The 24752-nt window shown below is 40.8% G+C and overlaps 1 protein-coding gene across 6 annotated transcripts in view; it reads right to left on the reverse strand.

Moving 5' to 3' along the window:
• The window catches only part of GEMIN5 (gem nuclear organelle associated protein 5), a 42690-nt gene extending 18229 nt beyond the window's left edge, over positions 1–24461 (reverse strand). For 4 of the 6 annotated variants that reach the window (XM_045079603.1, XM_013047317.2, XM_004737742.3 and 1 more), the window contains exons 1-15: positions 24195–24461; positions 23229–23389; positions 22348–22529; positions 19151–19302; positions 18820–18939; positions 17315–17447; positions 15578–15743; positions 14501–14713; positions 13166–13251; positions 10427–10509; positions 9177–9313; positions 6540–6613; positions 5894–6075; positions 3766–3914; positions 2166–2337 (exon numbers count right to left, since the gene is read on the reverse strand). In XM_045079603.1, the coding sequence (XP_044935538.1) occupies positions 2166–2337; positions 3766–3914; positions 5894–6075; positions 6540–6613; positions 9177–9313; positions 10427–10509; positions 13166–13251; positions 14501–14713; positions 15578–15743; positions 17315–17447; positions 18820–18939; positions 19151–19302; positions 22348–22529; positions 23229–23389; positions 24195–24360 (2176 nt within the window). In that variant the 5' untranslated portion in view covers positions 24361–24461. The remainder of the gene's footprint in view (positions 1–2165; positions 2338–3765; positions 3915–5893; positions 6076–6539; positions 6614–9176; positions 9314–10426; positions 10510–13165; positions 13252–14500; positions 14714–15577; positions 15744–17314; positions 17448–18819; positions 18940–19150; positions 19303–22347; positions 22530–23228; positions 23390–24194) is intronic. The other 2 variants (XM_004737744.3, XM_004737743.3) reach the window with 1 other exon arrangement.
• Between the last annotated feature and the right edge of the window lie 291 nt (positions 24462–24752).

The raw sequence follows: 24752 nt of genomic DNA on the forward strand, positions 1-24752 counted from the left end.
CATTGATGTTTCTGGAGCACAAACTGCTACTGTGATGACTGCTGAATGGTAATTTGCTGATTCCATCATTCATTCTACATTTATTAGTTGGCATTCTATTAGGAACAAGAGCTTTTGTTTCTCCCCATTTATTTAGACCTTCATTATTTTTTTCCCCTCAATATGGACTCATGGATTCCCATTTTGTTTTAATTGGTTATTACTTATTTTACTTCCTTTTTTTTTTTTTTTAAGATTTTATTCATTTGATAGAGACACAGCAAGAAAGGGAATACAATCAGAGGAAGTGGGAGAGGGAGAAGCAGGATCCCCACTGAGCAGGAAGCCTGTTGCGGGGCTCAATCCCAGGACCCTGGGATCATGACCTGAGCCAAAGGCAGATGATTAACAACTGAGCCACTCAGGCGCCCCTACTTATTTACTTTTTAAGTATTCTTTTTTTCTTTTTTTAAGATTTTGTTTCTCTGAGAGAGAGAGCACATGAACAGGAGGGAAGGGCAGAGGGAGAGGGAAAAGCAGGCTTCCCACTGAGCCGGAGCCTGATGACGCAAGGCTCCATCCGAGGACCCTGGGATCAGTACCCGAGGCAAAGGCAGATGCTCAACCGACTGAGCCACCCAAGGCGCCCCTACTTTCTAAGTTTTAAGCCCTTTATCCTTTGCTTTTTAAAAGTCATCTTTATTGCAGTATAGTTTAACATACTATACCCACTTTTTAATACTCTGGTGAGTTTTGACAGATGTATAATCATGTAACTCACCACCACAAATAAAATACGAAATATTTCTATTATCTCAAAACATTTCCTCCTGCCTTTTTGCAGTAAGATGCACTTTTCTGAGTCCCGGGCAGTCACTCATCTGCTATCACTATAGTTTCACCTGTTTTAGAATTTCGTATTATATATGATTGTATTTTCTACTATACATTAGAATTATACAGCATGTAGTCTTTTGTGCCCAGTGTCTTCTGCTCAGTGTAACATTTCTGAGGATTCATCCATATTGTTGTTTTTATCAGTAGTTACTTTCTTTTTATAGCTGAGTAGAATTCCACTCTAGGGATAGACCATAGTTTATTTACCAGCTGATGGACTTGTGGGTTGTGTTTAGTTTGTGGCGATTACATATAAAGCTGCTATAAGCATTCTTTTATTTATTTATTTGTTTTTAAAAAGATTTTGTTTATTTGACAGAGAGAGAAACAGCGAGAGAGGGAACACAAGCAGGGGAGTGGGAGACGGAGAAGCAGGCTTCCCACAGAGCAGAAAGCCCGATGTGGGGCTTGATCCCGGGATCCTGGGATCATGACCTGAGCCAGAGGCAGACGCTTAATGACTGAGCCACTCAGGAGCCCCTGCTATAAGCATTCTTTTATAAATTTTTAATATGGCTATATCTTTTTATTTACTTGGATCATTTTTACTCATATATTATTCTGTCTAGTTTTTTAAAAAAGATTTTATTTATCTATTTGACAGAGAGAGAGAGAGAGAGAGAGAGAGAGAACAATCAGGGGGAGCAGCAGAGAGAGAAGCAGGCTCCTTGCTGAGCAGGGAGCCCAATGTGGGGCTTGATCCCAGGACTCTGGGATCATGACCTGGGCCAGAGGCAGACACTTAACTGACTGAGCCACCCAGATGCCCTGCCCCTCTGTCTAGTTTTCTAGCTGTATATGGCAGGTGTGCAAGTTGGCACCTTGATCTTTGACTGCCAGAAATGGAATTCTTTTTCTCACTATTTTCAAGTTTAGACTGTCCCAGATTTGGTTAGTGGGAGCCCCTGCGAGCTGGCTTCTTTGTCCTCTTGATATATCTCAGTTTTTGAGCACTTCCTTCCTTTGTGGCACCAGATGATGTTTGAGGCCCATATCTTATTTTTTCCTTTCCCAACCTGGAATTAGGCATTTCTCTAAGAAGCTCTGGTTGGTCTCTTTTAACAGAAAATGATACATAGAAACCAAGATCTGGGGATGCTAGGTATAACTCATTAGTATTTGTATGTTGTCCTCATGGCTGCATTCTTTGGTTAGGAAGGCAACCCATGCCATACTATCACTGCGACTCTACAGGAATGTCCTCTTTACTTGACCTTGATCAGCTCAATTACTGAGGAAGGGAGAAAGGGAATTAGACAAGCATTTACAGGCTCCTGGTTCCGACTGACCTTGAGGAGGCCGGGAATGTTCTTGCATGGAAGTAAGCCATTTGTACACACAGAAGTCATCTGCCCCTGAGTAGATGCAGTCTGGGTCCAGTGGGGACCACGCCACACAAAGCAGTCGACCTCGATGTCCTCGGAAATTGCAAAGAGGCTCTTCTCGGAGAGTATCCCACACCTAAAACCCAAAGTCACACAATAGCATAGATAAATCTGGTTAATCTATTACTTTGGGGGATTTAAGTTAAAAAAGATTTTTAAAAAATATGTATACTCTTATTTCCCCTTATGATTTATTATTTTCTCTTAGGAGTTCAAATTTTAGAAGTATTTTTTTCTTGTAGAAGGCTTATGCACTCTGGGATATAGAGACATTCTTTTTTTTTTTTTTTTTTTTAATATTTTATTTATTTATTTGACAGAGAGAAATCACAAGTAGATGGAGAGGCAGGCAGAGAGAGAGAGAGGGAAGCAGGCTCTCCGCTGAGCAGAGAGCCCGATGCGGGACTCGATCCCAGGACTCTGAGATCATGACCTGAGCCGAAGGCAGCGGCCTAACCCACTGAGCCACCCAGGCGCCCCGATATAGAGACATTCTTATGGAGATGATTCTGAATGGGCTTCTAATGGTGCCCTATGGATTTCACTGTACTAAATAAGCATTCTAAGTTTTTTGGGCTGGGGAACCTGATGTCATGAAGAGAATTTTTTTTTTAAGATTTTATTTATTTATTTGACAGAGAGAGAGATTGCAAGCAGATAGAGAGGCAGGCAGAGGGGGAAGCAGGCTCCCCGCAGAGCGGAGAGCCTGATGCAGGGCTCAATCCCAGGGCCCTGACACCATGACCTGAGCTGAAGGCTGAGGCTTAACCCACTGAGCAACCCAGGCACCCCTCATGAAGAGAATTTTAATTTAGAGCCTATACTTGCATGTGGAGGGCATGTGTATGATTCTGATTTCTCACAGGTGATTCTTTTGTCCCCATCTCTGTGAGATTATCAATTTCCTTATAGTTTCTTGAATTACCCCATCTCCATTTTCACAGAGGGCAGCCCCTCCTGTTTCCTAGCTCTGTGCAAATAGCTTGGTTACAACTCAACACTGAGATGGACATCCATCAGAGGTTAGCTCTCCAGTTCCTCACGTTCTGGTTCTGGTATCTGAAAGTCCTACCTCATAGCTATGGCTTGGCATCTCATCTTTATTTTTTCCAGTTTGAAGATTTTTGACTCACCAGTTTATCATTAAAAACTGTTATTGATTTATAGCCCCCGTTTCTGTGTTTAAAAACAGAAGCAAGTACTTCTCACATCAATTTAGTCCATCATATGACAATAAGAATGAAATGTTAAAAAACAGTTCTTATCAATACTTTCCCTGTCATCTAAATAAAACAAAAATAAATACAAAACCCCAAAACCAAATCTTAGCCTGCCAAGGGCTCAGATACGTGGGATGAACTAAAATGCCTTCCAAAGCTCAGAATACCCCTTTCTGTAGAAAATAATGGCCAGGGAAGAAATGTACACAGCTGGAGGAAAAGAAGAAAGGGTTCCAGTTAGCGTATATAGTAAAAAACCTACAGAATCAAGGACACAATAGTACCTGAGCTGTACCATCGTAGGAAGCAGATACCAGCCTTCCATCATGATGTGGGCTCCACGCCACACTGGTAATCTTGGCTGTGTGCCCTGACAGCGTCCGGTAGGGCTCTGTAATGGTTACTGGAGTAACCTGAGTTTCAGGATTGCTCTCTAAGAGACAAGGGGAAGATGTCATTTCTACCAGCAACAACAAAAAGACACAGCGGAGTTAACATGGAGAGTCAAGATTTTGCCACGTGCTTTCTAGACAACTTTCAGCAGGCAGTATTATTTATTGGTTAAGACAATGGGCACGTAAGCAGTGCTTCCCACATGGGTTTACCACAAGAAGCGTCAGCTGTCATTCTATCTTTCGAAAAGCCACCAAAATGAAAATAGTGTCTTTTGCATATAATATCAAGAAGGACGTGTCATCACTTTTATGGTGGCTGAAGATACATAATGTGAATTTAATCATATTTTCATACCAGGCTATCCCAGACTAAGGGAACATCTACAAAATAACAGGGCAGCATTAAAAAGATTAAAAAAGAAAAGGCTTAAAAAAAAAGAAAAGGCTTAGAGACTATTCTAGATATAAAGGACATTGCTGGATCAACTGACAAAACTAGAATATGAGGGATGCCTGGGTGGCTCAGTGGGTTAAGCAGCTGCCTTTGGCTCAGATCATGATCTCAGCATCCTGGGATTGAGTCCCACATTGGCCTCTTTGCTCTGCAGGGAGCCTGCTTCTCCCTTTGCCTCTGCCTGCCACACTGCCTGCCTGTACTCTCTCTCTCTGACAAATAAATAAAATCTTAAAACAAAAAAACCCTAGAATATGGATGGTAGATTAAACTACTGTATACATATTGTTATATTAACTGAAGTTCATTATAGAATTGTAGATTATAAGGGAATATCCTTATTCTTACAAAATACACAAATATTAAGGGACATGGGGGCATGATGCACGCAACATCAACAGCTTGGAAAAAATATGTACTCGGGCACACACATACACAGAACCACGTGACTATGACAAAAGGTTAACAGTTATTGAACGTGTGAGAGGGTGTATGAGAGTTCTCTGTATTATTCTTGCATCTTTCCTCTAAGCCTGATAAAGTAATACTGGTTCTGGCCATTTTTTGGTCTTTTTCTGTTATTCAGTAGATATAAAATAAAAAACAAATGGAGATGTTAGTGTTAAAGAAGACAAAGATCTACATTGCTCTGAACAGTTAAGTTAATGCCCTCTGCCAAAGTGGATGCTTAATTTGGAATCCCACTAATATTAAGGACCAGGAAAAGCTATCTAATGTGTCTACTACTTATTGTTAGGAAAGTCTGTCTATACTTTAACAGTTTTTCCATATTGCTTTTAACTTGAGGGAACCAACTAGAATTGTTTTTTTTTTTTTTTTGGTGGTTGTTGTTACAGATAAGGATTTTCAGAAAACTATGGAAAATTCTAGAGAAAATAAAAATGTCAACTATGTTCACTATGGCTGACAGCATACACTTGGCAGTATTCTAGAAACAGTGTAGTGTTAGATTATAATTTCGTCATATTAGGAAATTAGGAAAAAAGTAATCTCACTGCTTCCATGTTTTAAAAAGCGGCTCTTAAAAAAAAAAAAATAAAATAAAAAGCGGCTCTTTTAACCATGAACGCAGACCCTCACCAACCCAAGATCATGACCTGAGCCAAAACCAAGAATCTGAAGTATAACCAACCGACTGAGCCACCCAGGCACCTGTCTTATTTTAATGAAGAAGAATATGTTACTTTTGTTTTGTTTTTTAAAGATTTTGTTTATTTAATTTGAGAGAAAGTGAGATAGAGCACACGCAGGTTGAGAGGCAGGCAGACGGAGAGAGAAAAGCAGGCTCTCCCCTGAGAAGGGAGCCCAATGCAGGACTTGATCCCTGGACCCCGGGATCATGACCTGAGCCAAAGGGAGACGCATAACAGACTGAACCACCAGGCGCACCAAGAATATGTTACTTTTGAAAGCAGAAAAAAAAACAACAAGAATAACATTTTAATACCGAAAAGCAAGTAAAACAAAACAAAACAAAAAAACTTAGAATGCAAAGTAGCTGGAGTGTAAAGAGTGCAAAGCAGTGTAAGAAACCAAAGGTACCTATGACAGTCTTTAGGTTGTGCACATAAATGATGGCATTGTTGGACCCAGAGGCCATCAGGTAGCTCAGCTCCGGCTGACTGCCATGCTCATGATGCCAGCTGATGGTGTTCACAAGCTTGTGATGCTGCTGGATGGTGCATATCAGTTTCAGGTTCGGAACCTGAAATATTTCTATTGATCTGGAATAGCGAACACATGAGAAGAAAGACGGATGCTCAAATTACAGTCTAATGCAAACAGGTATCTCCCTCATTCCATCACTCAAATAAAGGTGAAATGGAATAGGGTAACCCTATCTATCACTGCAAAGTTCTCTTACAGAGAACTAGAAACAAAAGGTTGTTCTTTCAACAAGTATATTCGGCTTTAAGAAAATCCCAACAATCTCCGTAAAGTTGTGTTTCTCAGCCTTTTGTGACAAATGGTGCTATGGAAAAGCTAAAATAGACTTAATGAATCAATGGCTAAATTTGGACTATTTGCTATTATCAACATCAGAAAGAGCACAGTGAGGTCTAAAAAGCATTTCTGCCCAGGCTTACATTAAAAAAAATGAAGATTTAGACAGTCCAGTGCAGTAGATGAGCATTTTATGAAGCATAAAATAATTTTTTTTTTTTTAAATAAAGAAACAAACACATACCCGTCTTCATTGCCAAGAGCCATGATTTTGCCATCTGCTTTCCAGCTGATCTCTGTGTGTACAGGCAATTTGTACTAGAAAGCAAAACAAACCGATCTTGACTAAAAGCACTGTTCTTCTCTCTGCATATCTTACAAATCAATGATGACAGCATGAGAAAAAAAATCCCTGGAGTTAAAAATGTTCTAATTATGCAACCTGTAAATAACCTACATAGAGTTACCACAAGTGTTACTAAAAGCAAGCATTCTAATTGTAATTTGCTTAATTGGGACAAATAAGAGGTCAGTAAATATTAAAGTTTACAGTATCTAACCTTCATTAAATGAACTTCATTTACATTACATTTGAACTTCATTAAAATGATTTTTATGCCACAGAAGAGAAGGTATCATGTCCATTGGCTTGGTAACATGGGGGTCATGTCTCCTTAACAAAAGGTTTTGTTTCTTTTCCTTCTACATTTAACAAAAGGATTTCTGTTTCTTTTCCTTCTACATTTTTTTTTCTCCCAACTGTTGGTGTTTCACCAAGGGACACCCTCTTGTCTTCTTATCTCTTTAGACCATTTCATATATGCCCACAGCTTCTTCAGCTACCATTCATCTGAAGGAATTCCAAATTTCTTTCTTTTTAAAAGAGAGAGAGAAAATAAGTGAGCTCTCAAGCATTTGGGGAGGCAGAGGGGAGGGAAAGAGAGAATCCCATGCAGGCTCCACACCCAGCATGAAGCCAGATGCAGGGCTCAATCTCATCACTTCGAGATCATTACCTGAGCCAAAATCAAGAGTTGGATGCTTAACCGACTGAGCCACCCAGGTGCCCCAGGAATTCCAAATTTCTAACGCCAGCCTAAACTACTTGTATGAAGTCTTTTTTTTTTTTAAGATTTTACTTATTTATTTGACAGAGAGATATTACGAGTAGGCAGAGAGGCAGGCAGAGAGACAGAGAAGCAGGCTCCCATCCGAGCAGAAAGCCTGATGCAGGGCTCGATCCCAGGACCCTGAGATCATGACCTGAGCTGGAGGCAGAGGCTCAACCCACTGAGCCACCCAGGTCCCCCGTATGAAGTCTTTTTTTAAGCTTTTATTTTTAGGTAATCTTTATACCCAACATGGGGCTTGAAACCACAACCCTGAGATCAAGAGGCACGTGCTCTGGGGGGTGCCTGGGTGGCTCAGTTGGTTAAGCGTCTACCTTTGGCTCAGTTCATGATCCTGGAGTCTTGGGACCAAGTCCCTGGCTCAGCGGGGCGTTTGCCTCTCCCTGCTTGTGTTTTGTACTTATTTATATTAATAATTTAATAGTTAATTAAATTATTATTATTATTATTATTTTAAAAGACTATTTTCTCAAAGAAAAAATAAATCTTAAAAAAAAAAAAAAGAAAAGAAAAGTCTTGGAAAAAAATAAAGTCACATGCTCCACTGACTGAGTCAGCCAGGTGCCCCTCCTTGCATGAAATTCTGATGCACATATTCAACCACAAAACTAAAAGCTCTTTCAGAACAGAAATTTTATCTCTTTTATTCACTGCTGAATGTTAATACTGAGATAATATTTAATAAAAGAATACAGTTGATAAAAATCAGTTTGATTAAATGTTATTTTTGTGGGCGCCTGGGTGGCTCAGTGGGTTAAGCCGCTGCCTTTGGCTCAGGTCATGATCTCAGGGTCCTGGGATCGATCCCACATCAGGCTCTCTGCTCAGCAGGGAGCCTGCTTCCCTTCCTCTCTCTGCCTGCCTCTCTGCCTACTTGTGATCTCTCTCTCTGTCAAATAAATAAATAAAATCTTTAAAAAAAAAAATGTTATTTTTGTTGTTCAAAAATTCAAAAATAGGGGCCCCTGGGTGGCTCAGTGGGTTAAAGCCTCTGCCTTCAGCTCAGGTCATGATCCCAGGGTCCTGAGATTGAGCCCCACATCGGGGCTCTCTGCTCAGCAGGGAGCCTGCTTCCCCTCCTCTCTCTCTGCCTGCCTCTCTGCCTATTTGTGATCTCTGTCTGTCAAATAAATAAATAAAATCTTTAAAAAAAAAAATGCTCATTTGCAGGAGTAAGGAACTTTCAACATTTACGGTTTCCCTTCAAAAGACAGTTCTGGCATAGATAAATTGATAAAATGGGAAGGCAAAAGTGATTAAAAAAATGATTAAAAAATGATTTGGGTCTCTGGGTCAAGGATATAAGGGAACTATGTGTATTATTCTTGTGTAAATTCTGTAATTATTTCACCAAAAAATTAAAAATAAAATGGTTATTCTGTCTTGAGCAAAGTACTTTGCAGCCACAATTGGGTCACCATATTAATTTTTACCAAACTCTCACTATGTTCCTCCTAGTGGAGGACTAGTGTCTGGCCTGAAAAGATCTGAATATTTATCATCTATCACTATGGCAACTGAGACAAAACTTTTATTTGTATGTACGTGTGTGTGTGGTTTAGTTCCTTGGTTTACTCCGGGATTAAGATTTCTACATTATGTATTATATATCACAAATTCACTAATGCTTTTAGGAACATCTAAGAAATCTGTTAGCATAATGGATATCTCTAATAACGGCATTCTTATGCAAGATGGGAAAGCAAGAATATGTAGAGATTCAGAGAAGACTTTAGACCACAAGAACTCACTTTGATTGAATTGGTGTCCCTGATGAGTTTGTTGATATCATAGGCCTCTCCACCAAGCTTCCAGGGGTTATGCTGTAAGACAATCCCTTCCCCTCCACAGCTGTATAAAGTGAGGGAAGGTCTGTCTCCTTCTCCTCCTATAGAAGATAAGAAAGTTTATTAGTTTCGCATTTCATCAGCTTAACTCTTTGTTGCTATACTGTTGCATACTATGAGTTGTTTTAAAAGAATTTTGTTAACACATTGGAATAAATTCACTGTTCCTTGCATATGAACACAGTTATTGGGAGAAATAAAAACAATTACTAATTCTGCAGTAATATTTATAATACAGCATATTTGTTTTAGCCATTCTTCTCCTATTCAAATAGTATGGGTATTAAAGCTGGGATAAAAAAAACATGTTCGCAATGTTTATGAGAATCTGTTTTCCTTTCCTTTCAGAAATGAGTCCTCCATTCTATGCACATTTAAACATACGGGTTTCCTATGACTAACTATAAGGGGCTGTCCTCAAAGCAATGGTTTAGTATTCTAGCAATCCTCTTGCTGACTTTTAAGAAGCAAACAGTGGTTCTTGTGGGTTTCTTTAAGGACAAATTTTATTTTCACCGCTGCTAGAACTATGCCTGGCACCAAATCAAGGATCCACTAAAACAGTTGTTGATTGAATGAAGGAATGACCTCCAACTGCAATGCTGCTTGGGTTCTGATGATTTACATTATTTTCTCTGTGTACTGCCATTACTTATGGATATCACTTTAGGGGTAATAAAGATAAGGCTGAGAAGCAAGAAGAAGTAAAGGATCAGATTACAGTGATGCCAAAGAGATCATTTGAGGAATTCTGTGTGCTTTAACTGTAGGTGAAAACAGATTATCAGTACTCCATTTCTATACTCAAATGTGTAATTCTGATAAAATTAAAAAGAAATAGCAAATTTTAGTGAGAAAGCATTAGACTGGGGACCAGAAGCCAGCATGAGGGAACTACATGCACCATGAAAAAAAAAATTCAGCTTGAAGAGACCAAATGATGCTTTCGAGTTTGGGGATTCTTATTATGGGTGAATGGATTCTAACTTATTACCTGCTGTGACTACCCTTATGGATCCTTGGGGAGACATAGCAGTCTGTCTAAGCAGTCACTGTACTAGAATATTTATGACTTTTTAGCTTGAGTATCTTACAATTAAACTGAAAGAAAGAGAATGCACTCATGTTTGCTAGAGAATGGCTCAAGTACTTACCGAGCGAAATGGGGGGTAGTGGTGGCCCCCAGGCTAAAGTGTATACAGTCTTCTTATGATATGTGCTAGAAATCTGTGGAGGTCTGTGGGGGAAGGGGATGACAAACAGAAATTTAAACAGAAGGCACAGTGGAAAACAGAGTCACCTTTTTCTAAAACGTTCCTACCTACTAGTTGCTGATACTAGAGAAAAACAATTTAACAGTATCCTTCTCTAAATAGTTGATTTTGGAGAAGCCAACCCTTAAATAACATACCATGGAATGGTATCTGCCACCAAAATGATTAAGTCCCAAAAGTACTTTACGCAGAAAAATAGGTTATCCCTCCCCGCTACCCCCTCTCCCCACTGTGGGACCAGTTTGGGGTTTTTTTCCCCCTCTCCCCCCAGCCGTCCACTTCACTTAAATGTCATATATTCTAATGTTACTGTAGTTACAAGTATGGTCAAGGTTATGACAACTAGAGAAAAACAGAACAAGACAGAAAATGTGAACTGTTCAACCCAGAACCAAGGTTACTGCTAAGTGTCTGCTATCATCATACAGATGGACCCACCTAACTTTCAAGTAAAAGATCAGAAGTCATTTTAGACTTACCCTGTCATTAACATCACATTCTTAAACTAAGGCAAGATTTTAGAAAAGTCTGATTTCAAAGTTTTTGACTGAAGACATCTTGCTCTTGAGGGTCATGTGGAAGGCTGGGGTGGTTAAAGACACATGAAGTGTCAGTAAAGGGCGGTATGGCTGTTACCTTCACCATAAACCGTGTTCTCTGTATGAAGTGTGAATTCCTGGGGTCCAGAACCTACGACCAAACTAGCTGTTGTCTTATTTACTTCCACACTTCTGACACATGCAGCATCATCATTCTGGACAATAAACCCCAATTTCTTTGGGCTCAAAGAAATAGAACAAGTGATTCTGGCTGAAAACTCCCTAACAGCATATCTACAGCAGCACTCTTCCTCCTACTATACACCCTTCCTGTGTGTGTTTGGACATTCAGCTCGTAATAACCAGAAGATATTAATTTAATAGAATTAGTCAACAATTTTGTGAAGACACAGAGCTATTTAAATTGAAATCTGGTTTTATTTTCTTCAGTGTCCCTTTGAGATAGTATATTATTATTTTTTGCGAATTAAAAAATGGAGTTAACTGCAGAACAGAAAATGCAATAACTGACTGCATATAGGTTTATGTATGTACTTAAAAAAATTGCATATAAAAAAGGTTGCCTCTGCAGTGTAGTTAATAATTCCTACTTAGAAATGAATGATCTAGAATAGAGATTGGCAAACTTAGACTGAAAAGGGCCAGCCAGTACCCATCTCCTCTCACTGTGCTCTGGTGCTATGAAAGCAGCCTCCGATAAGGTGTAAACAAACGAGTGTGGCTGGGTTCTGATAACGCTTTATCTGCGGACATTGAAATCTGAATTCTGTGTAATTTTCATGTCATGAAATAGTAGTCATTTGGTTTTTTCCCCCAATAATTTAAAAAGGTAGAACCATTCTTAAGTCATGAGCTGTGGCTCTCCAATCCCTGGTTTAGAACAGTGCTGTTCAATAAGCACTGGGCCTTGTGCACCCGAAATGTGGCTCAGGAGAAACAAGGAACGTAAATGCTAATTTGATTTAATTTTAATTATTTTAACTAAAAATAGCATTTGGGGGCTACCAAAATGAACAGCGTAGGTCTGGAATCTAATCAAGCATCTAGGATAGCTGTGTGTTAACAGACTCATAGAGTGAGCCATACAGATGAGCCACATATGCAGCTTAAAGCTTTCTTATAGCCACATTCAAAGAAGCAGAAGAAATAGGTGAAATTAAATTTCAATAGTATATTTTATCTAGCTCAATATACAAAAGTATTATCTTTTAAAATATCAAAATAAAATAATTATTGAGATATTTTACATTTTAGAGGAGGGGGGAGGCTGTCTTTGAATTTGAGTGTATTTATACTTACAGCACAGCCCAATAGTCACCTGTGGCTAAAAAGACTACTGGAATGGACAATGAAGCTCTAGATATAACTTCCAGCTTGCAGGGAATATGGGGAATACTGAAATGAGTTAGAAATCCCCACAAAGAAATAACTAGGTAAGCCCAAAATGTAGAATATTTTCACCACAAACTTATCTGGTATCTTCAAACTGAAAAGGCAATGTTATGGAAAGAAGTGGGGGGTGCTCTTTTAGAGTAAGAGAGACTAAAGAGACATAACAAAATGCAATGGGTTGAACCCTAATTGAAATGAATTTGAAAAAAAAAATAGCTAGGAAAATCATTTTTGGCTCAACTGAAGAAAAGTGCATATGGACTGGATATTAGATCATATTATGGAATTACTATTAATTTTAAGTGTGCAAAGATAAGGCAAGTATGGCAAAATGTTAACCAATGGTGAGTCTAGGTGGAAGGCACAAAGCTGTTCTTTGTACTAGGCTTTCAGTGTTCATGGACACCTGAAAGCTTCTGTAAGAAAAGCTGAAGGAGAGCAAAAGCAAATGATTTATTTTCGTGGTAACCACAGGTCCGAAAGCCTGAATCACTATCACCTGAAAAAAAATTTTAAAAATATAAATCCAAGTTGTAAGCATCAAGTCTCACAGCCAGGATCTTAAAGATGTTTCCCAGGCCAATTCTGATGTACATCCAGGTTTATGCATCAAAATTAACTCCATCAATGACATTATGGTCAGTGGGTCAAACACTCTATTTCTTACTTGTTGGAGTAGGTGTCATACAATCCCACTTTCCCGTCATCAGTCCCAAAAGCTAAGCAGCCTTCCTTGGCTGGGTGCCAGCACAGCTACAAAACACAGGAGGAGAGGGGCAAAACTGTCAAGGGAACCATTGGGTTATCCTTTGAGTATTCAAATGCACAACTTTCTTGCTCTTGGTATCTTCTAATTTTAAAAGTAACAAATTCTCATTATTTAAAAGAAGCAAAGCAATAAAGCAAAGTAAAAGTCACTGGTAAGTCCACCATCTGAAACATCCCATTGCCAATTTTGTATCTTTCCCGGTTTTTTTTTTTTTTTTGGTGAATAAAGTTAAATATATACAGTTGAAAAAAAACAAAAATAGGCTCAAACATTTAAATGATGTGCATGATCACTGTTGAGTGGGGAGAAAAGATTCCATAATACTTTAGAAAATAGGATTCTATTCATATAATCTGCAACAGTGGTTCTCTGCTTTATACTAGTGGGAGAATAGGGACACATGGGTGGCTCAGTCGGTTAAGTGGCTGTCTTCAGCTCAGATCATGATCCCAGTGTCCTGGGATTGAGTCCCACATCAGGCTCCCTGCTCAGCGGGAAGCTTGTTTCTCCCTCTGCCTGCCACTCAGCCTGCCTGTACTCTCTCTGTCTCTCTGACAAATAAATAAATAAAATCTTTTAAAAAAAAGGTGGGAGAATAGAGTGGAGGGTAGGATGATTTTTTGCGATCTACACTTCTATACTGTTTGGTTTTCTTTTTTTCTGTTGTTATTATTTTATTATTTTTTTAAAGATTTATTTGTTTGAGAGAGAGAGAATCTCAAGCAGATTCAGTACTGAACACTGAGTGCCTGCACGGGGCTGGATCTCAGGACACTGAGATCCCAACCTGAGCTGAAACCAAGAGTCAGACACTTAACCAACTATGCCACCTAGGAGTCCCTGTTATTATTTTTTTATTGAAGTATAGTTGACATACAATGTTATAATTAGCTTCAGGTGTACAACATAGTGATTTGACAATTCTGAATGGTTTTCCTTTTAACCAAACATTTATTGCTTTTAGACTAAATAGAGAAAACAAAAAACATATATAGTTGTATAATCTGCAATTAATGTTTTATAATTTTCACTTTCCATGAATCATCAACACCTTTCCACATCAAAGAAGGAGCCACATTAACATTTTTAATAGTTTGACACCATTGAATATGTTTTGTATTATAACTTAAATATATCTTCTATGAATGCACATCCAGATCATTTTTAATTTCTTACTACAAGAATTACTTATTCGAAAAAAGTTCAGAGCAAGCTCAAAGAAATCACCCTTACCGCTGTAACCTTGGACTTGACACCCTGCCAAAAATTTTTCACATCGTAGTTGTTCTTGATGGACAGTGTATTCCATACACGGATCATGCCATCCCCAACGCCTATGGCCAAACAGCCCATGTCCACAGGAGAGAAAGCTAGTTTATAGGCAAACCCACCGAGGGAAGGTAGGGTCCAGCAGCACTCAAGGGTGGCCATGTCCCAACATTTTACCTGAAAGATCAAGAGTTAGGGTCTAAATATAAAAAAAGATCAGAGAAATTGGAAAAAGACTTAACATCTCAAATTGGATGGACTCCAAGAATGGGTAAGAATAATGTAATTTAACTATTCCAGTAGGTAGTAGAAAAAGTACCTCTTAGATTAAAAAAAGAGGAATAAATTGTAGAGCTCAAAGGGACCTTAGAATACATTTATTCCCAGTGATGTCAAGTGAATTTAGGGTCACACAATGAATAAACCAGACCCAGGGCTCCCATATCCCAGAATCCACTGGCGTTTCCATTCTACGGTATTATAGTATTGGTAATTGCCTCATTTGGCGAACCCTAACTAAAAATGAAGGTGGCCTCAGGACACTGGAAAATGACTAGAGCTATCTCAAAAAAACAAAATATCTTATACCCAGGGGAATGGAAAGTGCTACGTATTTAATCTTCACTTATTGAACAGAGGGGATTGGGAGAAAACTGTGTGTCAAATAAGGCTAGCATAACTGCAAAACAATTAAGCCAGTTCTCTCTTGGAGATTTCACGAAGAGCAGATATTTCTCTACCTAAACTATAGACAAAGATATTTTAAAGCCAGAGCTTGATGATCTCACACATCCTTCCCTGGGCACGTGTATAATTCTTTATCCTACCTGCTTTAACAAAAAGGCATTTTGGTGGTTCCTCACCTTTCCCCAAACTTTTGCAGTTGACATAGTTAGCGGTGAGCACTAACAGTAACTCTGATTGGTTCGAGGGTCTAAGGTAGGGCATGAGAACTGATGGATGGTTTGAAAAGCCCTCTAATCCCATCCAAGTCATAAATCACTGCTCTACAATACTGAATGCAAAATAAGCAGTTCTTACGTCTCTGTCCATTGATGTAGAAAGCAGCAGCTGTTTGTCATCCTCAGTTTGTAAAGGGCATAAGTTAAATACAATTCTTGAATGATTCTGCCCTTCTGATGAAGCACTAAAGAGGGTATATTTCCGTCTCCAAGACTGAGTGAGATCCCACAGTAACAACTCGCCTCTGTGAAGGAAAAACAAGCACGAGTTCTCTTTCTTTTTTTTTTTTTTTTTTTTTTTTTTTTTTTTTTTAAATATTTTATTTATTTATTTGAGAGAGAGACAGTGAGAGAGAGCATGAGCGAGGAGAAGGTCAGAGAGAGAAGCAGACTCCCCATGGAGCTGGGAGCCCGATGCGGGACTCGATCCCAGGAATCCAGGATCATGACCTGAGCCGAAGGCAGTCGTCCAACCAACTGAGCCACCCAGGCGTCCCACGAGTTCTCTTTCATAAATGATCTGAAAACAAGTGATTTAGGGACAGGGCGTAGGGGCTCTCTGTTGCAAAATGATCTGCTAACTGTTCTTTTAAGGAGAAGAAACTGCAGGGGCGCCTGGGTGGCTCAGTGGGTTAAAGCCTCTGCCTTCGGCTCAGGTCATGATCCCAGGGTCCTGGGATCAAGCCCCACATCGGGCTCTCTGCTCCGCGGGGAGCCTGCTTCCTCCTCCCTCTCACTCTCTGCCTGCCTCTCTGCCTACTTGTGATCTCTGTCTGTCAAATAAATAAATAAAATCTTTAAAAAAAAAAAAAGGGAGAAGAAACTGCATATCCTGAAATATGCACAAAATAGCTCAGAAAGAACCCACGCAAGACAAAGAGCCACTGACCATGGAGAAGGGACTCTAGCCACTTGAGAAGACTGAGGTAGGAATAGTAAGTAATTCCCTATGTTCTTTCTGAAAGACACGAATGTACTGTATTACCTTTGCAGCAGACTTTCCTAACAGCTTTAATTGTAAAATGCCATCATAATTTACACAGCCCTGGAGCTTTAAGACATACTCTCTCTTTTGGGGGGCAGTGTGGGAGAGTAGGGCCAAGACCAACATTTTTTGGGTGGGGGGAGGATTTTTTTTTTTTTAAAGATTTTATTTATTTATTTGACACAGAGAGAGAGATCACAAGTAGGCAGAGAGGCAGGCAGAGAGAGAGAGGGAAGCAGGCTCCCTGCTGAGCAGAGAGCCCAATCCGGGGCTCGATCCAAGGACCCTGAGATCATGACCTGAGCTGAAGGCAGAGGCTTAATCCACTGAGCCACCCAGGTGCCCCGGGGGAAGGATTTTTATATGCTTTAACTCATTTCATTTAAAAGCAGGGCCCTTCCTTGTCTGCGGCTAGAAGCCAGTACCCAATACGTTTTGTTCAGTAAATGGCTTATAATCACCCTAAGAGACAGGAAATCCTGTACGCTCCCTCTTTTTCATATGAAGCAATTGAAGCTCAGAGTAAAGGGTCATGCTCATGAACACATAGAAGATAAGAGACTGATTCTGAAATGTAGTTCTGCCTGGCTTCAGAGTTCATGCTCTGAACCACCAGGCTATGCTTACTGGATTTTCTTTCTCAGCACTGTTATTAAAGAAGGCATAGGAATTTGTATCATGGTTTTTCTATTACAAATGGCCCATGGTAATAAAAGACTTAACTATTGCTTTTTCCGTCTTGTCTAGAAAGAGAAGCGAGAAGCCTACAAATTCCTCAAGCTAGAGTGGAAAATAAAGTATGTCAGAGAGTGTGACCAAAAAAACACTTACCCAAAACAGCTGGATACCAGCTGTGTTGGTTGGTCCTTAGGCCAGTGGAGTGTCAACCAAAGGCGTTCTTTAACAGTCGGGTCTATACCCCCTCCTCTTCTCTTCAGAAAGGGCAATTTCAAAATCATCACCCCTGCAGATTAAAAGAAGGTCAGAGGGTGCTCAAAACAGTGAAACAACGTAAGTCCCCAGCAGTTCACAACATAGTTTGTGGTTTAAAAGTCTGTTAGCTTGGTTACTTAGAATTCAGACCTCATTTGCTCATGGAAATGTTATACAGGGTTTTAATACAGTCTAATTTAAGTGAGACAAGCTTTCACAGGCTGTTCTGGCAACCTAAGCACATTAAGAATATTGTCTGTCTGGGAAAATGAGGTTTCAACTGAACTGTGAACCCAGGGGGTAACACAACTCCAGATTCTCCAAAGTTGGCAGGACTGAGAGTGGGATTCCTTCTTCTAGTTGGCAAGAAAGCCAACAAAAGGGGCAAATATGGCGGTCAACGTGGGAAGTCCCTCCACCCCCAAGAGGCTACTCACCAGTGGTCCTTAATCCCTATTATATATCAGAACGACTCACTGGTGGAGCCTCTAAAAATATATATGTGAGGGCCCAACTCCTAGAGATTCTGATTCAGTAGATCTGAGGTGGGGTCCAGGCACCCACATTTTCCAAAAACTCTCCAGGTGATTTTGCTGCATGACTAGAATCAAAAACTGTTGTATCAAGATTTCCATAGGCTTAGAGGCCCTTCTGGAGGGATTCCTGGCCTAATGTTGTCCCCACTTGGGAGGATCAGCCATAGTATGCCCAAAAGCAGCCCACAATTCTTTAAAAAATTCTGTTTTCCAGAATTACACTATTCGTTACCACTGACTAAGCTATAACTATGTGCCAGTACTGTGTTTTTTGCTTTATATGCATTAGTGCACTTGGCTAATGATGATAAAACCTTCATGGTTTTTAAATAAAGTGGAGAAAGAAGACTGCTATAAAGAGAAAGGCTCGATTTTCACTATAAAGGTCAAGACCACTCTGCCTGGAGTCCCTCTCAATTTGTAAATTAAAGGTGAAAGTTTTGTTCAAAGAGAGAAGCTTGGGAAACTGAAGGACTGAAGGTCCCTGTAGTTTGGATAAACTAAGCTTTAACATTTAAACATGTGCTTTTACACTGGGTATAGATTATTTATCCTGCATTTGTGCACTAAAACCTCTAGCTCTTTTCCATTTCTCTGATCCAGACCATGCTAAGTTGGAATATTCCTTTCCTTATAACGGATATCTTGCCTTCTCTGCGGTGCCCCTTCGAGGAATGCATCAGAAACCCTAATCTCCAAAACCAAAGTCAGACTGGGAGGAGCAACTTTCTGGATAGAAAAGTAAAGAACTGCCTTCTTGCAGGTGATGACACACCCTTAGGATAACAAGACACAGTAAAAAAAGTTTCTACTTCTACCAACCACTGTAGGTTATATCACAAAAGAAATCTCAAACATCAGTCTTACCTCGGCCTCTAGAGCAGCTCCAGATTCGAATGGTCTGATCTTTGCTTCCAGTGGCTAAGTAGCAGCCTTTTGTTACTGGAGTTTGTTCTATAACTTTACCGTTGGGAATTTCAGGTTCTTCTAGGGTAGAGATGGTCATTTTGTTTTTAATTTGTATGAAACATGAACTTGTCAAAGAAAAACTAGTTTGCAAGGTTGCTGAAACTTAGCTATTATGTCGATAGATCTGATCTGTAAAACCTGAAGTTTTAAATATAATTCAAATGATACAGTTTAACCCACATTGTTCTTTAAGTCTGAGGAGTACTTGACCCTCTTAAATCATCTCTACCTGAATTTTCCTCCTGATTTATGGATAAACAGTCTTCACCAGGCAGGGGACACCAGGCTATGGAGTGGATCTCATCATCATGGCCTCGAAGCCTGTGAATAACTTCTCCTTTCTTACTGATGTCAATTATAACCACTATGCCATCCTTGTAGCTAAAAAACAAGAGTTAGAAACATTGAAAAATGAAGACAGAACAGTAAACATTTTGGATTAGGAGCTATCACTGTGCACTTCGAAAAGGTAAGTGTATTTGGGTGAGGTAGAAGGGAAAAAAGCAAGAAATATCTTGTTTTGTCCTTCTTCCAAAATGTTCATTTTCTGTTTTCTGGTGTTGTTCTAACACATGGATCTCCCTGCCCTTCCAATCAAACTCTTGGCACTAAGTAATAATGTATACATTGCCTGGCATACAGTTCAAAGTGTTCGAAGGGACCTCCCGGAATGGTTATTTGTGGCGCCCAGCAAGCCCTCTGACTAGAGATAAATTTGTCCTAACACACTTACACCTCTCTCCCTGCCTTCCCCCCCACCTTTTTTTTTTTTTAACAAGTGATCTTATTTCTCTAACTATGAACTTAACAAAAGCTGTAGTACTGTAGCTTCTAAATCTGGATATTCCAAGGCTATCTTTTTTTTAAAATTCAGAGGACACTGAGAAATTTGAATAGCTTTTTAAACAAAAAAGACGAAGTACACATAAAGTAGTCCACCAACCCGCTTAAGGAAAAAAAAACCCTCCAATCACCCTGTGGTTGAAGTCCTTTGTACACCCCACTCCCACCCCAATCAAACCTTGCTTCCTCTCTTCTCCAGAGGTAAACTGGAGAATTTGTTTATTTGTGAAAATTTGTGAATTTTCTGTTCTGTCATTCCTAGCCTTTCTTTGTCTGCATTCCCAAAGATGATGGAAAATGATTCTGTTTATTTTAAAACTTCATACAAATGGTGTCATGCAGTCTGTTTTTCTGTAGCTTGTTATTTTTCACTTATTGTTAGTCACCCACGCTGATGCGTGTGACCCTGGTTCCCGGTCAGTCACTATATGATTGGACAGCGCTCTGTTGTGTGAATATGGCACAAGTCTATTCAATTTCTCTTTTGGAGGGGTTCCGTTTTTGGCTATTACAAACAAAACCAAACAAAAATGCCATTAATAATCTTAAGCACACTTAAGACAATTTCAGATTTGATGCACAGAGTGGAAGTGCCAAAATGTAAGATGTGTCTATCTTCACTTTCCTAGAAAGTGCACAAGTGCTCTCCAAAGTGGCTGTACCTATTCACATTTCCTACGTGCTAGATGGTTCTGTAGGGAAACACACCTTTACAGCTCTATTTATTTTTCTCCTTTTATTAAAAACATTTCCCCCCCATTATAGTTTTATTTAAAGGAATAAAATCATATATCAATCTCTGCAGGCGTGGACTTCAAAAACCATCAAGTTTTGCAACAGTCAAGTGATCAAGCTGTTCTGCAATTTTAATCAGCCCTTCAGGGAATGATCACCATTTTGAAGATCCTCTAAAAACAAATCATTCTGATTCCATCCTGTGTCTGAACGTGCAGTTCCTTCTACCTGAAAGATTTCTTCTTTTCTCGTGAATTCTTGCTTTCAAGGTCACTTTGATTCAACCTTCGCTGATCCCTGCCTACCACCCAATCTGCTTCCTCTCTAGCACTCCCACTTCACCAGCAGACCATTGATCCATGACCCCTCCCGTTTTCATTGTTAGGTACCCACACCTGTCTTCCTCTCCTTCTCCTCATGCCGCAGATTTCACCATCCATCATTATAATCATTCCTTTAAAAACACCCTTAGCTTCTTTGTCCTCTTTCAGAGGTATTTACTCCACAAAACACCAAACTTTGTCAAATCCAACCACACCCTTTCTCAATAAGTCTGAAGTTTATTTTGAATTCATGACTTTGATATAAAGCTTCACACTCAACAGGGACCACTGGACTCTCTCTCAGTAAGCTCGTTTTCCTATTCTCCAAGATGATTATTTTCACATCTTCTTGCATGTATCCCAGCCCCACTTTGACCTTGACTCTACCTTTTCTGATTTATGCCTCATGGAGAAAATCAGAAGCCATCAGAATGAAACACCCTCCTCCTGCAACCAGATCAACAAACCTACCTGCACCTGTTTCCATATTCTCACTTGTCCTTTCTTTTTTTTTTTTTTTTTTAAATTTTATTTATTTATCAGAGAGAGAGAGGGGGAGAGAGCGAGCACAGGCAGACAGAATGGCAGGCAGAGGCAGAGGGAGAAGCAGGCTCCCCGCTGAGCTAGGAGCCCGATGTGGGACTCGATCCCAGGACGCTGGGATCATGACCTGAGCCGAAGGCAGCTGCTTAACCAACTGAGCCACCCAGGCGTCCCTCACTTGTCCTTTCTACTGGAGATCTAGAGCCAGTCCCCTCTTGACTTCTCAATATCACTGCTATCTTTATCACTATCTGTGCAACCAGCTCTTCCTCTTCCATCAGTATAAAAACATGCCTTTATTATCTTCTATTTAATATTCCCTTGACTCCCATGTACCTCCTCTGGCTTCCTGTCTATGCACATTTGTACAACAAACAAAAGTCTCCACGTGTATCTTGACTACTGTACCCCCAGTTTCTTGAATCCACTCCAGCCAACATTCTAGAGCTTATGTCAAATCTTCAAACTAGAGTGAAAAGACATCTTTGGGAGAGAAGTAGATGGAGTGGTGAGGGGAGGGGGGGGTGCCTGTTTGGGTAGTTTATGTGAAACATCCCCTTGGTGATGGAGGTGGAGGCAGAGAGCCCAATGCCAGACTGTTCTCCCCATCCAGACGGAGGGCTGAGAACTGGGACGGAGCAGAGTTCTCTGACACTCGGGGAGTAAATGTTATCTCTAAGAGCAAGTATCTGAGGGAGGAAAAGGGGGAATGAGAGTATTTCCTACATTTGGAGGCTGACTGAAGAAGTCAGATGTGAAGAAGGAGGAAAGTACATTGTTGTAGAAACTAAAGAAATAAAAACAGAAAGTGAGAGAGATGGTAAGGGCCTGGACGTCACAGGAATAAATGTTACCAAGGGCTCAGGGAGTGGTTAATACCTATAAATGGCTTCCTCTGAGGAATAAAGGGGCAGGAGAAGATAAAGCAAATACAAATATGCTCATTAAAATAAACTACTGGAAGAGATGATATAGTACTTACCCAATGGCTACTAAATCTTCATGATGAGGTGAGCAAGTAAGACAGAAAATTGTCCTGGGTTCTATAAAGTGGTGCTGGCTGTCATTTCTGTTAAGCCAGTAACAGAAAACTACTCCCTTTTCATCTCCAGATACTATTAAATCCTTCACTTGAGGAGACCAATGCAATGCTGATATTGTATGCTTTAAAACAAGAAAAAAATACGTTCGCTTCTCATTTGTCAGTACTAAATTTTTACTTTGTTTTTAACCTGTACAATACTAGGCACATTGATAGGTACTTAATAAATACTACCAATGCCACTTGTAATACCAAATGTACATGAACAAAGAAGAATTTACCCTCCTAAGGATTGAAGAACCATTTAAAAACATTCCTTCCTTTAATAGCTTAATGCAAAGTTCTTACTAAGATTAACTGAGTCTCTCCCTTTTCTACATTCTCTCAAAAGGCAGGTTTATCAAGTAATTACCTGGTTTAAAAAGAAGTTTCATTCACTCATTTACAGTTTATATCAGGAAGTCTTTTTCATGTAAAGAACCAGAGAGCAGACATTTTAGATTTTGTCAGCCATACTATCTCTGGTACCACTACTCATCTCTGCTGTTTTAGTATCCAAGCAGCCAATACTTAAGAATGACTGTGGCTGTATTCCAATAAAGCAGTTTGCAAAAACAGGCAGCACTGTATTTTGCTGACCTCTGGTTTATATGTATCTTCTTCCAAAAAAGTTTTGAGGCATCTTACAATATAGCGTTTGTCATGCAGTTAAGGAACATGATTATAAAAGCTAACTTGCACAGATGAGCTAGCATACTTGAAACAAGAGAACCCCCAGCAGATAGACAGTAATGGTCTGAGAAACCAGTAAGCCATGATACCTGATGGAGTGCGTGTTCTGTCACAACTGCTTTTGTCTCTACATCCCAGATTTTCACAGTTCCATCATCAGAGCTGGTGGCACAGAGGTTGTACTGACCCGGGTGATGAGAAAATGTGAAGCCAGAAACCCTTTCGGTGTGTCCCACCAACTCCCCTATGACTTCGAGCAAAACAAGAATTCAGGTTAGAGTGCTACCTAAGATTCCTGGCAGAATCATACTGTAGTTAGAAGAGTGGGACCTCACTTATCCCGTGGTATTACAAAAAGTATCCAGGCACTCACAATCAGAAATTCCAAGTGCTGGTTCTGGCTCTGCCACAAGACTTCAGCCCAGTCATTTTATCTCCTTGAGCCTCACTCTTTTCAACCGTAAAATGCTGCTGATATCCCTTGATGTTCACAGTTCACAGGCTGAGGAGTGGCTCAAATGAAGAATGTAAAAGTGATTCTTGTTTAGATATGGCCAGAGGTCATTTGGGAAAGAATAAATACCTGGCTTGCCATATCCCAAAGTTTAATCAAACCTACTTTGGAGCATGAAAGCATCTGGCTCAACTCATTCATCTTACAGAAACAACTAGGTATTTCCAGGATCTTGCTTTAGGGCCTGGAAGCTGTAGGCAGCCCCTAAACCCAGAAAGGCTCGCGGGGGCCCGCGCGCGCTGCGTTGGGGAGGGAGGCCACAGATGTTTTAAATGCCTGAGTCTACAAAGGGATAACTTCGGTGAGCGAGCGATCCTACGTTGAGAGCGCCAGGAGGCGGGACCGCTCAGCCACAACGTGGTGTAGCTCAATCTTGGAGACGCGGACGCACCTCGCCGTAGTAATGATTGTGAGCAGATCATTCTGCCTACCTGGGCCTCAGTTTGCCCATCTGTGGAGAAAGGTAGCTAGAAACGCCGACCGGGCGCCTCAGGCGAACCCAGAAGGGCAGGAAGGCCGGAGCCCAGAGGTGGGGGGTTACCTCGAAATGGGGGCGTCCCAGGGATCGCGCCGGCGCTCGGGCCCACGCGGACAAGAAAGACAGAGGTCCGCGCTGCGAAGCCGAAGAGGCCCCCGGGCACGGCATCGCTGCATCGGGCGCAGTACCAGTTAGGAGAGGGCGGCAGCGTGCGCGGATCCTGTCCCATGATCACAGGCCAGGAGAGATGAACCAAGGATGAACCACCGGGACAGACCGTTCGCAGCCCCACGCCGTAGCCGGGAAGGGGGCGGGGTTGGCTTGGAGCCCCGCCTCGCCGGGCCCGCCGCTACGGCGCGCGCCGAGGTCCAGGCCACACCGCGAGCTTTGCGCGCTCTCTCTACCCCCCATCCCGCCCCCCGCCCGCCACCGGCGGGCTGGGAGGGAGGCAGTCGCGAGCGCTGGGCTCTGCCTCCCAGCCTACCCGCGGCCAGAAGGTCTGGTGCAACCTGAGCCTAGCCCGGGGTTAAGCATTCTCAGGTCCTAAAGCAAAGTACATAATTAAGGGCTTAGACTAGTGGAGTCACCGCCCCGCGCAAACGTTTTATTTTTGGACCTGTT

The sequence above is a fragment of the Mustela putorius genome, unplaced genomic scaffold (assembly GCF_011764305.1).
Source record: "Mustela putorius furo isolate JIRA1106 unplaced genomic scaffold, ASM1176430v1.1 tig00000407_pilon_pilon_pilon, whole genome shotgun sequence".
In the NCBI taxonomy this organism is placed as follows: Eukaryota; Metazoa; Chordata; class Mammalia; order Carnivora; family Mustelidae; genus Mustela; species Mustela putorius.